The 14226-nt window shown below is 27.1% G+C and overlaps 1 protein-coding gene across 1 annotated transcript; it reads left to right on the top strand.

Moving 5' to 3' along the window:
* Positions 1–527: 527 nt before the first annotated feature.
* On the top strand, positions 528–1975 carry LOC119671176 (lysozyme-like). The gene is made up of 3 exons (XM_038081723.1): positions 528–924; positions 1295–1642; positions 1713–1975. The coding sequence occupies exons 2-3, from the start codon at positions 1489–1491 to the stop codon at positions 1940–1942; spliced, it is 384 nt and encodes a 127-aa protein (XP_037937651.1). The 5' UTR covers positions 528–924; positions 1295–1488; the 3' UTR covers positions 1943–1975.
* The last annotated feature ends 12251 nt before the right edge of the window (positions 1976–14226 follow it).

Raw genomic sequence — 14226 nt, 5'->3', positions numbered from 1 at the left:
ATTAATTGAATCAATTTTTTTTTGATTTGACGAATTCACATAGCTCAACTACTTACTACTTTGGTGAATAGTTTCGATATTATATTGATACCGTCACGTCTCATCATCCCTTATGATGAATAAATAAATGCGTTGTAGATAGTAGATGGAAAATTCGATATCTCGCATAACTTCACAACACATTCAAAGAACGAGTCTAAATCAGAGCTTCGGACTGGAAATTTCCTCGTATTGGTTCTGATTACAGTTCAATTAAAAATATTACAAGGATTCAGGTTTTACACAGGCAAAAATGTGATTTTTTTCGGTTGGAAGTATAATTCTGATTGAACTTTTTCTATGCATTTGTGCTATAAATTATTTATTTTGTCATATCATTTGTAGTACATTCTTATCAATTTTCTTTTGAAACAAAATAGTTAATCAACTTTTTTAAAAATAAAACAAACGTCCACTTTTAAAAATAAAAACTGTTTTTAAACTTGTAATATTTAATTATTAAAATTTTAACAACTAATGAAAAAAATGCGGTAAGAAACAAATACCAAACTTAATGGTGCTAATCTGAAATATACCAATGTATAACTTTCAGTTATTACCGATTTTGGTTCCATCAAATATACTGTTTATTTAATAATCTTTCCAACTCAAGCTGTAGTTTATAAGTTCCTTCTAATTCAAAAAGCATGACAAGTACTTCGGTTAGTGTCACTTACAAATAAAGTGACAAAAAACATGAAACATAGCATAGAAAGTGTGTACAGCCTTGAATAGTTGTGGTATAACATGATGTTATCGTTTCTAATTTATCACACACGAGTTGTAAGCCGGGCACTTGCAGTCTAACAAACTAAAGACTATACGGAAAATACGGACTATAAACTAATTAAATAAAAATTCGAATATCTTCTAAGATCACTAAAGGTGAGTACTTCGCCATACTCAAAACAGCGTTGCATGGTCAGCCAAATTTCAGTAAATTAATTAAAAATGTTTGTTGTTGTTTCTTCATTACTGTTCGAACCCTTCTAACTTATAAATGGTTTTTTTCGTCAACATTTTATACATTGTATTTTTTTTTTTTTGTTAGTTTTCGGTTCAATTCCGATACAAACCTTAGTATAAATACACAACAGAAACCTGCTATTTAGTGATAATAATATATAGATATTTATATTCTTTCTATAACACAAAATGAAATTTAAGTAAATCAGATTGTAATGAACCTCAATAATAATACTTCAAGAATACTCTTATTAAAAATTAAATATTTAAATATATGTTTCTTTTACAGACTACATTGACTTATATTCAAACATAAGTTCAGATATAAGTGATTTCTTTGAATCAAATGATTCTTCTGATGACGTACAATCTAGCGAATCAGAATCATCAAACGAATGGAACTCAACTGAAATTTATCAATATAAGGAACTCACGCCATCTGCTGAAACTTTTTCACATGAAAACAATGTGAACGAAATCTGTATGCAGTGTATATGTGAAAATATTTCCGGGTGCAAGCCAAAAATGTGTGGTAAACAATCGTGTGGAGTGTTCAGAATTTCAGAAAGTTATTGGTTTGATGCTGGTGAACCAACTGTCTCACAAAACGAATATACAAACAGTAAAGATGCTAGTGGTAAATTAATTAAATCGAAATCTATGATAATAAGAAAAGAATAGAATTAATTTGAATATTTAATTTACAGATTATTTTTTTTGTGTTAATGACCGAAAATGCGCAGAAACGACTGTAAGGGCATATATGAAAAGATTCTCTAGAGATTGTAATAGAGATGGTGTTATCGATTGCCTTGATTATATATTGATACATTTACTTGGACCTACAGGTTGTCTTACTACTTCTTTAAGTTTCCACTTCTTTAATGTTATGGAGCTTTGCTTATCTCATGCGAGTTCTTTGGAAGATTACCCATAATACACATTAAATTTATTTATAAGATTTATTTATTTATAAATTTATTATAAGATGATGTAATATAACATATATTCCCTACTCAAAGTTATAAACAATGTGTTATTAATTTGTAATTCAAAAATATATTCCTTAAGTTAATGCATATATTTAAACTTATAAGTTAATTATTAAACTAAGCATGTGTTATGAATATTTTAAGTAGAGTATATGATATTATACATATATATAAATATATGATACATTTTATATAATACATACAATGATATCATATAATACACTGTGTATAATATATATCATTATATAATATAATATATATAAGATAATATATGAAATAGTGCAAAATTTCAAAACTCTGTTGATAATAATAATTAGTTAATATTTTTATTGCTCTTAACATTCTCATTGAAATTTGGCTTAAATAACCTTTCAATATGACCTACAATAAAATTTAAGCGATTGTAGTTTATTGAAAATCTCAATGTTATCAAGTACCGGATTAAATTTCAGTTTAATTTGCAATATTAAATTGCGCTTTATTTTCAATTAATTTTATTGAAAATATATAAATTTAATTAATTCATAAAATGCTATAAAACATTTAGTTAAAGCATCAACGTTTATGTGAAACATTTAGATTTATATTGCGTATCATCACTTAAACTGCATGTAATGTAATACGTTAATAATTATTAAGAGAACTGAGACACATTGTTATTACAATAATTTTAAATGAGGCAAACTTACTAGAAAGCAACATAACAGCTAAGTAAATTCAATATTCAATACACATGAAATTATTAAACAAAATACACAAAAAATGTTCAATAAATCTAAATCTTTTTTATCGTCATCAAAGTATATCCAATCGAATATTTGATCTAATTTTCCATATATTTTGTTAGGCTAATAGTCTTCAGCTTATTTAATAGCTTCAAATCCGTTATTCGCACAATGCTACGTCACTTACGTGACAGTTATATAAAATCTCTCTTAAAAGGTTTTTTTTCGAACAGTAGTGAAATACAACAAAAATTTATTTTTTATATTATTTTAATTAATTGAATTTTTGGCTGACCATACAGCTGTTTCGAGTATTGCCAAATAACCATCATCAGTGGTCTTGGAAATAATTCTTGTATTTAATTATTCGTAAATAATTATTTTTTGAGACTGCAAGTACCAGGAATCGAACTCGGGTCCTGCCAAATGTGAAGCTCAGAATCAGCGCACCTTAACCAACTGATTCAAAGCCGTACTTGACTTTTTTTTTTTGTTCGCATATTTTTCTGGAGTTTTGTTACTATTACTATGAAAGTTTTTATTAACAATTTTACTTGCTGTGTTTATATTAGAACGAAATCATAAACCAGCTGTAGAATAATTGAATTAATTAATTAATTATAATTTTATTTTCAATTGTTAAATTTCAATACTATTCTGTTCGTAGAGGCATTATTTGTTGTATGATCTGTTCTTTCTTATGTATAGAACCTAATCTAGGAACGTAATGCTGCGAAAGTCATACTAATAATACTCCACTAGTCGCACGGGCGACTAGTCAGAGAGCACGGGCTCTCTGAAATAATAACTTAATGAAAAGTTATAAATCAGTTTTTGGCATATTTTACAATGTTCAACAGTAAAGGGAATATGGCAGCAACATTTAAAAAGATTTCTGCTGTTTATGGTGAAGAAACCCTTACTTAACCATAAGGACATAGTTTGTTTTATCGTCTTTATTGTCTGGTTAATCAAATATCGTAAAAATGGATGAAATCTTCAAAAAAGAAAACCAAAAATACGACGTTTTAAGCACTGGTAACATTGTTTTGAAACTAGAGATCAAGTGTAACATTTCTTTAAATTAATAACATAAAGCTAATTATCAACAAAATATCCAGGTTCAGGTGACCCATCAACTACTTAAAAAAATTTTGTTCCACTATGTTTTCATTCGCTATTAAGACAGACCGAACTTTAACCGGTTTTCGAGCAATAGCTGCTCAGAATATTTGTATGTTTCATTTGTGTATGTTATTTTATTCAAATCATTGTATGGAAAGATTCTCGCAAAAAAGATGGTATTAATAAATATAGTTATATAATAATATTATTTTAATAAGTAATAAAAGTTGAAGCTAACATTATTAAAGGTCGGAAAAAAGTCGATTTGATATTAAGTATGATTTGTTATAATAAGTAGAATAAGGTAAGGTGAAATTTATTTTTAAGGCTAAGTATTATATATTTTTAGCAAAAGTGAAACACGGTCCGATGTATTTTTAACATGTTCTTTACTTCGCTTTATTAACTATACTAAAAATGAATAATGAATAATAATTACAAAAGGAATAGAATAATGACAGGCCAGAGTTGCCAGGCAATTAATATTTAAAAAGTACTTTACATAACAACAAAAAGTACTTTATGGTGCATAAGAATTTCCTATTGCGAGTGATCAAAGCAATTGAACCACAATGAAGGGAAATATAAAGAGAACTAATCTTAACAGACTAAAGATCTGAGAAATAGAAATGCATATATATGTACGCCCTGTGATGCGGGTCGTGTGCTTTGGCATTGCATATATCATTATTTCCATTTATATTATCATAATATATAATTTAATTTATGCATAAACTATCTCTAAAAGTAAACCTTGTCATAATGCTGGTTTATCGGCTTCAATAGAAAGTATACTTATATGGGTTTTGCTCTTTTTTTGATGATTCCGAGTGTTTTCTTATTAGTTCAGTGTAGATGTTATAACTTTTCTAATAAAGTTTAAAAATTTTTTGGTATAATTCATTTAAATTTGATTACTTCTAATAACGGCCTCATGTTATTTTTGGTTTTACGGAAGTACGTGCGTTATTTTTGATCCAATCGTGTATTAAGTTTTTTCAAAAACTCTTTTTAGTTTCGCAATGTGTAGTTTTTTTTAGCTTTTTGTTGATCTGGTGTCAAGGTTTAATATACAGAGTTTTTTTGAAAAGAGTTTGAAATACGGCATTTTGAACAAAAAAAAATATGTCATTAAAGGTTTCAGAGCTACTTAATGGATAACGTAAATACATTATATGTTGCGGTATCCTTGCATAAGCATTCTCTGATGCTTAATATTAAAGCGTGCACCATCTCTAGAAGAATGAAAGTGATTTTCTAGTAATACCCGAATTTTTCGATTTATGTTAACACGTTAATTGGCTTGAAAATAAAAATGTACATAGCTCTAGCATTGTACTTAAGATAAGTATTTCCTCAGATTTTTGTAATACCATATATGATAGCGTAATATTTACTTTAAAAAATGACTACTAAAAGAATAAGTGCCAAATTTTGATATATATAATTCTAAAATTCTTCAATAAAAATGGTTCTTACCTATGAAATTGTTGCAAGCAACCATTTAATAAAATTAAATAAAATAAATTAATTTTAAAATAAAAAAATATTTATGTTCGGTTTAAAATAAAAAACAAAAATAGCTTTTCTTTAAATAAAAAATTAACATTTTTTACATTGAACTATCGAACCAGATTTAATAAGTTGTTCTATATTATGCTATGTATATTATTAATAAATAATAAATGTACCTATATAAATTTGTCAAAAAATGTAATGTACAACATAATAATGTTAACATATCTATGTGAGTAATATAATAACTGAAGAAAAAAAAAAATACATAAAATATATCAGCTTTTTAATCCATGGTTTTTTTTTTTCATATAATATATAGGAAATCATTTGTGTTTTATATAAATATATAAATAATTTTATTTCAGAATGTAGAAAATATTTCTAAACAATGGACAAAAAAAGATAAAAATAGTGTATAATATCGAACCAAAAATAAATATGTATTTATATTTTACTAGATAAGTTTCGAAAAGTATTGAACTACAACAGCAGAAATTTTTTTTATTAAATCATAAATGATTGATTGAATTTTTTGCTGACCATACAGCTGTTTCGTGTATTCCCAAATACTCATCATCAGTGGTCTTGGGCTTAATTCATATATTTAAATATTCGTATATAATTTTTGGAAACTGCAAGTGCTAAGGATTAAACTTTTACCCTGCCAAATTTGAAACTCAGAGTCAGTGTTCAAGCCGTGCTTGACTTATATGTTCGAACTTGGAGTTTATTTAATTTACCTTGAAAGCTCATTAATAAATTCACTTGCTGTGTTATATTAGAACGAAATCATAAACCAACTGTAAAATAATTAAATTAATTAATGCAATTTATATTTAATTGTTAAATTTCAATACTATTCTTTTGTAGAGGCATTATTTATTAAAAGTTTTTATATTATGCTGTCTTGCATATAGAACCTAATCTAGAAACATTATACGGAGAAAACATATTTTACTTAAACAACATTTGTATAAAATTTCTAAACTAGACTAAATAAACTAAACTAGATTCATTTCAATTGCATTATTTCCAGCTGTATTCAATATCGTCTATGGTAGCAAATTTTGTACACCAAGTATCCAGTAAATCAATTGTTTAGAGCAGCATACTAACTACTGATGTAAACAACATAAAATTTAAATTTAATTTAGTAGTAATTCAATCTCGATCCGATATTATACAAAATAGAACAAAACTATAAATCTATTAAATAACGATCAAATTAGTCATTAAGAATATTTATTTTATTTCAGCAATATAACATTTGAGCAATATAATCCATTAAATAACGATCAAATTAGTTATTAAGAAAATTTATTTTATTTCAGCAATTTAACATTTTTTATTAGTTTAATATATCCTATATTAAAGAAAATAATAAACAGCAGAAATACCAACTTAGCTTGAATGATAAACTCATTGCAATGCTAACATTTATGGCACATTAACACCTATGCACTCCACTGCTCTCCAGTAGAACGTAAAAATGTTAAACAAAATTTGCTTTCAAGTAACTTTAAATTCCTTGCTTCATTAAACTCAAATTGATAAATATTTTATCTACAACCTAACAGAAGTTCCGCCTTTGACTATTCAAGAGCACATTTTCGCATAGATTTAAAGGGGATGCGCCTGCCTATTTTTATGACATGGAAAAGCACTTTGACAACGACAAGTGGTAAGTAAACATTTCCAAGCAAATGGAGTAATTGCACACATGAGTGCCTTAAATATAAGCTAAACTCTTTTTTTGAAATTTTGCTAGGATATCTACGCACTGCAGGCGTACGAATTACACGGTTTTTAACCACAAACGCTTCTATAAAAAATCAACGCCACAGAATCAAATGAGCAAAGAGCAATTTCCCACCAAGCAACATTTTAAATATTTAAACCGTCAACACGGAGTAAAAAACGCTTTCTACTAGAAGGACCTTTAGTAAGAGGCTCTTGACATATAAAAGTTACAAAAAGGGATACGAAATTAGAATTTTTAAATAAAATTTTAAATTAATGAAATTTTGCTTAATACACTTTAGCATTTTATTTTTAGAACTTCAGAAAAAACAAGAACTTGTAATCATAAAAAAGTTATAGCAATTTATGCTTTATTACAATCAGTATTACCGTGAATAGTTTTTATCTAATTGAAGACAATTCTAAAATACAAGAAACAATAATTATAATGTTCTTTTAGTAGAATAAGCTTAAAAATTTTAACCACGCACAATCTTAGACAATTATAAAGTATTATCATGAAAAAATTTCTACCAATATAGTTCTTAAACGTTTGGCTACAGGAGTGACATCTACGACGTTTTTAGAGCGTTTCTATCAACATACACTGATAAGACACATTGATAAGAAACATTTGTAAGACACATTTGTAAGACACATTTATAAGACACATTTATAAGACACTGGTAAGACACATTGATAAGAAACATTGATAAAATACATTGATAAGATACATTTATAAGACACATTCATAAGACACATTTATAAGACACATTGATAAAATACATTATTAAGATATATTTATAAGACACATTCATAAGACACATCCATAAGACACATCGATAAAACACATTGATTAGACATATGGATAAGACACATTGCTAAGACACATTGATAAGATACATTTATAAGACACATTCATAAAACACATCGATAAGACACATTGATTAGACATATGGATAAGACACATTGATAAGACACATTGATAAGATTCATTTATAAGACACATTCATAAAACACATCGATAAGACACATTGATTAGACATATGGATAATCAGCTTCGGAGAGATTTATAAACAAAATTTCTTTAAACTTCAAAACTCAAAAAATAATTTATATCCACACTGACGTATTGATGTCGGAATCTCTTTTACGAACTTAGGAACTCATAAATCGTACCATCTCTCCGATTCTACCTCAATATTTCTGGTCGAAATCTTTACCATCCTGAGAACTTGTTCTCTTATTTCACTAAAAGAAAATCTATATTCTAACTAACAGGAGCGTATCAGTAGTCTGCATTTTTGTTTAGATTAACTCTAGTTTAAGTTACAGGGCATTCCAACATAGTAGAAAATGAGTCTAGCGCAGATGAACTTGCTAGACTAGGCGTATTTTCTATGGAAATATTAAAATCCTGTACTCCCTTTCAGCTACAGCCAAATGCTTATTTTTGACAATTTTTTAGGTCTGACAAATTGGAAATTAACTCAAATTACGTTTGCACTCAAGTCAAGGGCTACATCGTCAAGCTGCTCTAAATGTAGACTTGGTGTACAGAAGCAAATCAGAAGTATATAGGCTAAATTCTGTTTTACCAGGGCACTAGACCATAGGATGGGCATGGGGCTAATGTTCACCTGTCTTTCAGTGTCTACTGTACCACATGTATGCCGGCACTTGAAGAAAAGATCCAAAAGACCTACTGTGTATATGTCTTAACTAGTCCAGAACCAGGTCTAAGCTTTTGGGTACATCGTTCTTTAACGCACTTAGCGATATTTTTCCAGCATTATTATTGTCCAAACACTCGCATTTATCAGTACTGCTGGCTGCTTCTAACTTATCTATTATTTTACTCGTTGTTGAGGAGAACTTGTTTCACCATTCACCTTAACTAACTGACTGACTAAGAGATGTATTTGTAGACAAACTTATTAAACAGTTTTATAAGGCAAATATCGGTTTTGACTACATTAGATATTTTTGTGAATAACTAAGTTTTCGTATTTAATTTTGTATTTTTCATAAAAAAAATGTAAATATAATAATTTTATAATTGTTGTAATTTTTTATAAATATGAAAATGCGATGGAATGTATATTAATTATTTTATGACCAAACAATTTTTTAATATAGTGTTATCGCAGGCTAATTGAAGAGTTTTTTATTATAGTTAAATATAAAAATTAAGAAAAATCATCTTGAATTAATTTATAATTGACTTTGAAATAAAGTTATCTTCATGAAGCTCTTAATATTATCTTAGACTCATTATTATATCAAAATCTATCCGATGTGATAGAGTATGAATATCTAAAAAAATTAAATAATAACTACTATAATTACTATTATACGACAGAGTTACAATTCTAGATTGATACATCACGAACTGTATTTCATTAAGTAAAAATATTTAAGACAAAAAATTAATGTAGATACATTTCAATTAGAATTTTCTTGATGTGTTTCAAAAAAAAATAACAGAATTTTTTAAGGAATTCTCATTGAAAATAGATCAATTTTATATGGAGACTTTAAATATTCTTCAAAAAAAAGACACCTATAATTGGTTTATGCAAAAAGAGTATTTAAATTTAATTTTGAAATTTTTTACTGTAGTGTTGAAACATTTCTTTTTCGATTTGCTGCAGGATTGCTATCTTACGAAAATAAGTGCAACAAATCCTAAAATTGGTTTGAAATGCAAATTCTGACACTCAATTCTGTTTTGCTACTTTTTATGTCCACAACACTTAAAGTTCCAATTTCAGGACGATATTAAAAAATTTTATAGTCCATCTGCAGACAAATGTTTTTTCAGTTCAAAACATTAAAAAAGCATTCCAAACTTTTGTGTTTGGGTTCAAAGCACTTTTTTCTCTTTAAACGAAATATTGAATAAATTTAAAAGTGTTCGTGCTTTCAACTTAGAGACATTCAACACTTCCATAAAAATTCTTTGACCAATTGATTTCAAGAAAAATATTTTTTTTTCATCCAATGTCATAGAATAAGTCAATTGTTCTAACAGCTGCGCAATTTAGTCTATCTTCTTAATAATAAAAAAATAATATCTATAAAATAAAATATCTATAATAATTTTTAAAAATTATCATTTGTTATCCATACTCATTCATGATGTGAACAAAATTTAAAGGATAAATTTGCATGCAACTTGAAAAAGTAATTTTCCTAGTAGAAAGATTGAAATATCTTTCTCTCCTCAATAATATTTTCAGCATAGTGTTTTCATAACATATTTTTTTTATCAGTGAAAAGAAAATTATCATTTACATTTTATTCAGACACTTCATAAAAATTTATAAGATGCACAAATGCTGAGGCAATAAGCATCTGCAATGTCTTTTATAGCTCATATCCTAATAAATTCATAGTTTTCGTTATGGCTGTGGATAATCTTACACATAAGTAAATTAGTTTTTCTATATGCAACTACAAGATAACTGTTATATATATTATATGAAATGTGTATTTCATATGCAAACGTGCAAATGAAATTCTAAATGACTAACTTTAATTAAAAAAAAGTTTCTTAATGATAAGAACTTTACTGTTCCACAGTAAGTATTATCAATGGACTTAATCCATGATATCTTATTCAAATTAACTTGCTTCAATTTGCTTTTCATTTTAATTTAGCCTTTGTTTAAATAATCTTCAATAAAGATTTAAAGTAGTTTTGTACTTACTGACGAAATTGTCGACATGCAACTGTTGAGACTACATAAATAATTGAAATTTTCAATTTTCTCCCATAATTCGAAGCCAGTCCATACTGTCGATTTCAGTAATTTACTTTTGTGCCATATTGCATTGATTTTCAATTATTTTGAAATAAATTTCTAAGCTTCGAATGAACCTGAATATTGAGCAAAAAAGTACTTTCTGTAATTGTTGACAGCAAGATTCGTATGTGTTCAAACTTTAATAATTTTTTTGTATTTTTTTGTAAAATCAATCAAAAGTACTTTCTTGTTTATATTAAATCGTTTATAGTATCACGACATATATATCAGGAAATTTTTTTTTTGGTATTTACAGAATTATAGGAAAGCAAGCAGATTTAATTAAAAATAAATTTTCAAATTTTTCTTTGTAGTACTAAGTAAGTGATTTATAGTGTTAGAAGGAAAATTTTTAATATAAACGTGCCAATGATGAAAAAACTTATAATTACTAACATGTAAAGAAAAATATATTAATTAAAATATATGTATAATATGCATAATAATATATTATATTAACATATGTGTGACATATAACGGTTACTTTCTTTGTATGAAAAATGCAGTGCAAGGTCAACAAAATTTCATTGCAAGTCACGCAATTATTTAAAAAGTGTTACAGTGACTCTCCTCTATTGAACCCAACATCCTGTCTGCAGTTTGCTGCAGTTTGCTGCAGTTTACCATTAATGCTCAACTCTCCGGATGTTCGAATTAGAATATAACAAAAAAGTACAAGCAATGTTTATGTATGACCACAAAGTGTGGTTCAAGAAAATAGTGACTTATTGAAGATAGCAAAATCCAATAGAAATAAAATTTTAGAATACAATGCAATTAGTATGCAGGAGAATAATACTGCATTTACTAACAGTCCACTAAAAATAACAACATATCTTTAACGTAGTTAAAGCTGCCATATAAGGTCATTGTGATCGCTAAAAAGTGTAAAGGAATTAACATTTTATAATTCAATATGAAAAGGAGGACGCATGCAATTATATTCTCAAACATCCACGTATATGTCATGTCATGTGTATATGTACCACCCTTTCCCGCCTGCTTTGCTTCCCACCTAATAAAATTGCAGCAAAATAAAGAAATGTATGCTTCTCTTAGATAATCAAACTTAACACTTTATATGTCACCTTTGTTTTATCAGTTCAAATTAAATGTTCTCGTAAGCATTATTAGATTTTCAGTGAAATCATTCACAATGACTTTAATAAATTTTCACTCACTTATAAGTAAACACATTTGTTCATATGTTAATCATACGCCATGTAGACATTTCGGTCGCAATTTCAATGCTGCTGCCGTTAGCACCCAACGTATTACCACCAAATGCACATGAATTTTATACTGCGTGACTCTATTGTTTGACATGAACGGTACCAAAATCAAAAGGTAAAACTTCTTTAACCCAAATAAGCGCTACGAGTAGAAAAGCTTCTCTGCAGTCGCAAGAAAAAGGTTTACTAAATTGCTAACCTCTGTGATTCGTTATCGCATGCGAATAAATAATTTAAGATTATATCGCTCTTTTTTAAAATATTACCCATACAAGGTTTAAATTTGTTAGGTGTTCTTAGCAAGTATTATATTAGCAATAAGAAAATACTTTCAATTTAACAAAATTGAAATAAAGTTCTACTTATTTGAGTGAAGTAAATTTTTGGCATTTGAAGGGATGCCAATCTGTGAAATAAGGTGAATCAATTGTAATAGTAAAGATAAGGAAATCAATCTGTAACAATTTTTATAAGAAATCCGGTAACACAATCGAAAAATAAATTTTTCAGTTAACTGAAATTAATGTTTAGTGATAGTTGTTGAATTAAATAAATTCTTAGGCTGACACTCCATAGCTGTTTTGGATGCTTTGAAGTATTTATCATCAATTGGACTTTTGGAATATATATTAGCATTTGTACTGCAAGTAGCAGAAAGTAATTTTGTGATTTATTGTTATCCTTATTTTCAATTTAAAATCTATTTTGTCATACAACAATAATAATTTTTAATCATATTTATATAATATATTTAATGCTATTCCGATGACAACAAGGCATTGCCTCTATGCCGAAGCTGAGATGGAAGGAAAACGTTTACGAGGACGCCAGAAAGCTGGGAGTTCTGAATTGGAAAACAACTGCACAAGATCGAAGCAGATGGAGGCAGTTTGTGAAGAAGGCCAAGGTTCACGCTGGACTGTAGTGCCAAATATGAAGAAGAAGAATTATATTTATTTATAAAAAAATAGACCTATAATATTTTTGCTCATATAGTGTGAAATAAATACAATGTTTCGTAATTACATTTTTTTGTGAATTTTTATACAATAATAAAAATTCTATATTATTTACTGGAATAATATACTTAAAAGTTAAGGAAGTACTATATTAAGTATAAAATTAAATATAAAATATAAAAATATTTGCACATGTCTGTCATTTACAACATAAATAACAATGCACTGAGTCTGTTTTAATTGTATTATTTGAGTTGCTTAAGGCTTTAAATGAATGAAATAAGAAACTGTTTGTTGGTTATTCATTTTTAATTTATTTAATGTATAATATTTTTTTTTTATATAAACTTCAAAATATTGGTGACATTTATATGAATATTAAAACTGTAAATTAAAAATGAAAAACTGTATTTTAATTTCGTTCACATAAACCATCAGCAACACCCTAAAAAAAAGTGAGCTCAGAACTATTCTAACTTAGTTTTAATATGAATAAAAAGTTTTATGAATACTGACCATTATTTACTTTTAGTAAATTAAATGAATTTTTGATTATTTTTGGAGACTTAGATTATGTATTTAATCTAAAAAAAAATAAATATTGCGACCAATTGGGTTAACAAAGAGATATTTGCAAGTCAGGAAACTATTCATGGTGAATATACAGTAATTACTTTTCCGTAAAATCCATAACATGAATATAATTATTTTCATAATTTATTTATAGAAGTCATGTTCAATGGAAAAAAAATAGATGTATTCATAGCTCATTAAAACGTTTTATATTCAAAATTAATTAAATCATTATGTACCCACAGCTTGCAAGTTTTCTCAAACACTTTAGTTAAAATATAGCTATTATATTAACAAACTATATACTATAATTACTAAGTACAGAACTAATAGAACAAATTCAGAAAACAGACATAGTTGGTAAACTAAAGTACTTACACATATAATTTTTTATAATACACAGAACGGACTTAGCTGGCATACTAAAGTATTTGTGTTTCCCATTATAACTATATAATTTTCTACAAGGGATATAATATGGCTTTTGTTGCTTTTCCTTATGGTACTACCATGTATCCATGGTAACAGTCCTTATTAAATATGCTATT

The sequence above is a fragment of the Teleopsis dalmanni genome, chromosome 1 (assembly GCF_002237135.1).
Source record: "Teleopsis dalmanni isolate 2A chromosome 1, ASM223713v2, whole genome shotgun sequence".
NCBI lineage: Eukaryota > Metazoa > Arthropoda > Insecta > Diptera > Diopsidae > Teleopsis > Teleopsis dalmanni.
The sequence above is the reverse complement of the archived record's forward strand: the minus strand, read 5'-3'. Positions and strand labels throughout refer to the sequence as shown.

Excerpts from the sequence above, each read along its gene's own strand:
- LOC119671176 (XM_038081723.1), top strand. The coding sequence starts at position 1,489 with ATGCAGTGTATATGTGAAAATATTTCCGGGTGCAAGCCAAAAATGTGT. Across the intron at positions 1,643-1,712 it reads AAACAGTAAAGATGCTAGTG|ATTATTTTTTTTGTGTTAAT; the intron begins GTAAATTAATTA and ends TTTAATTTACAG.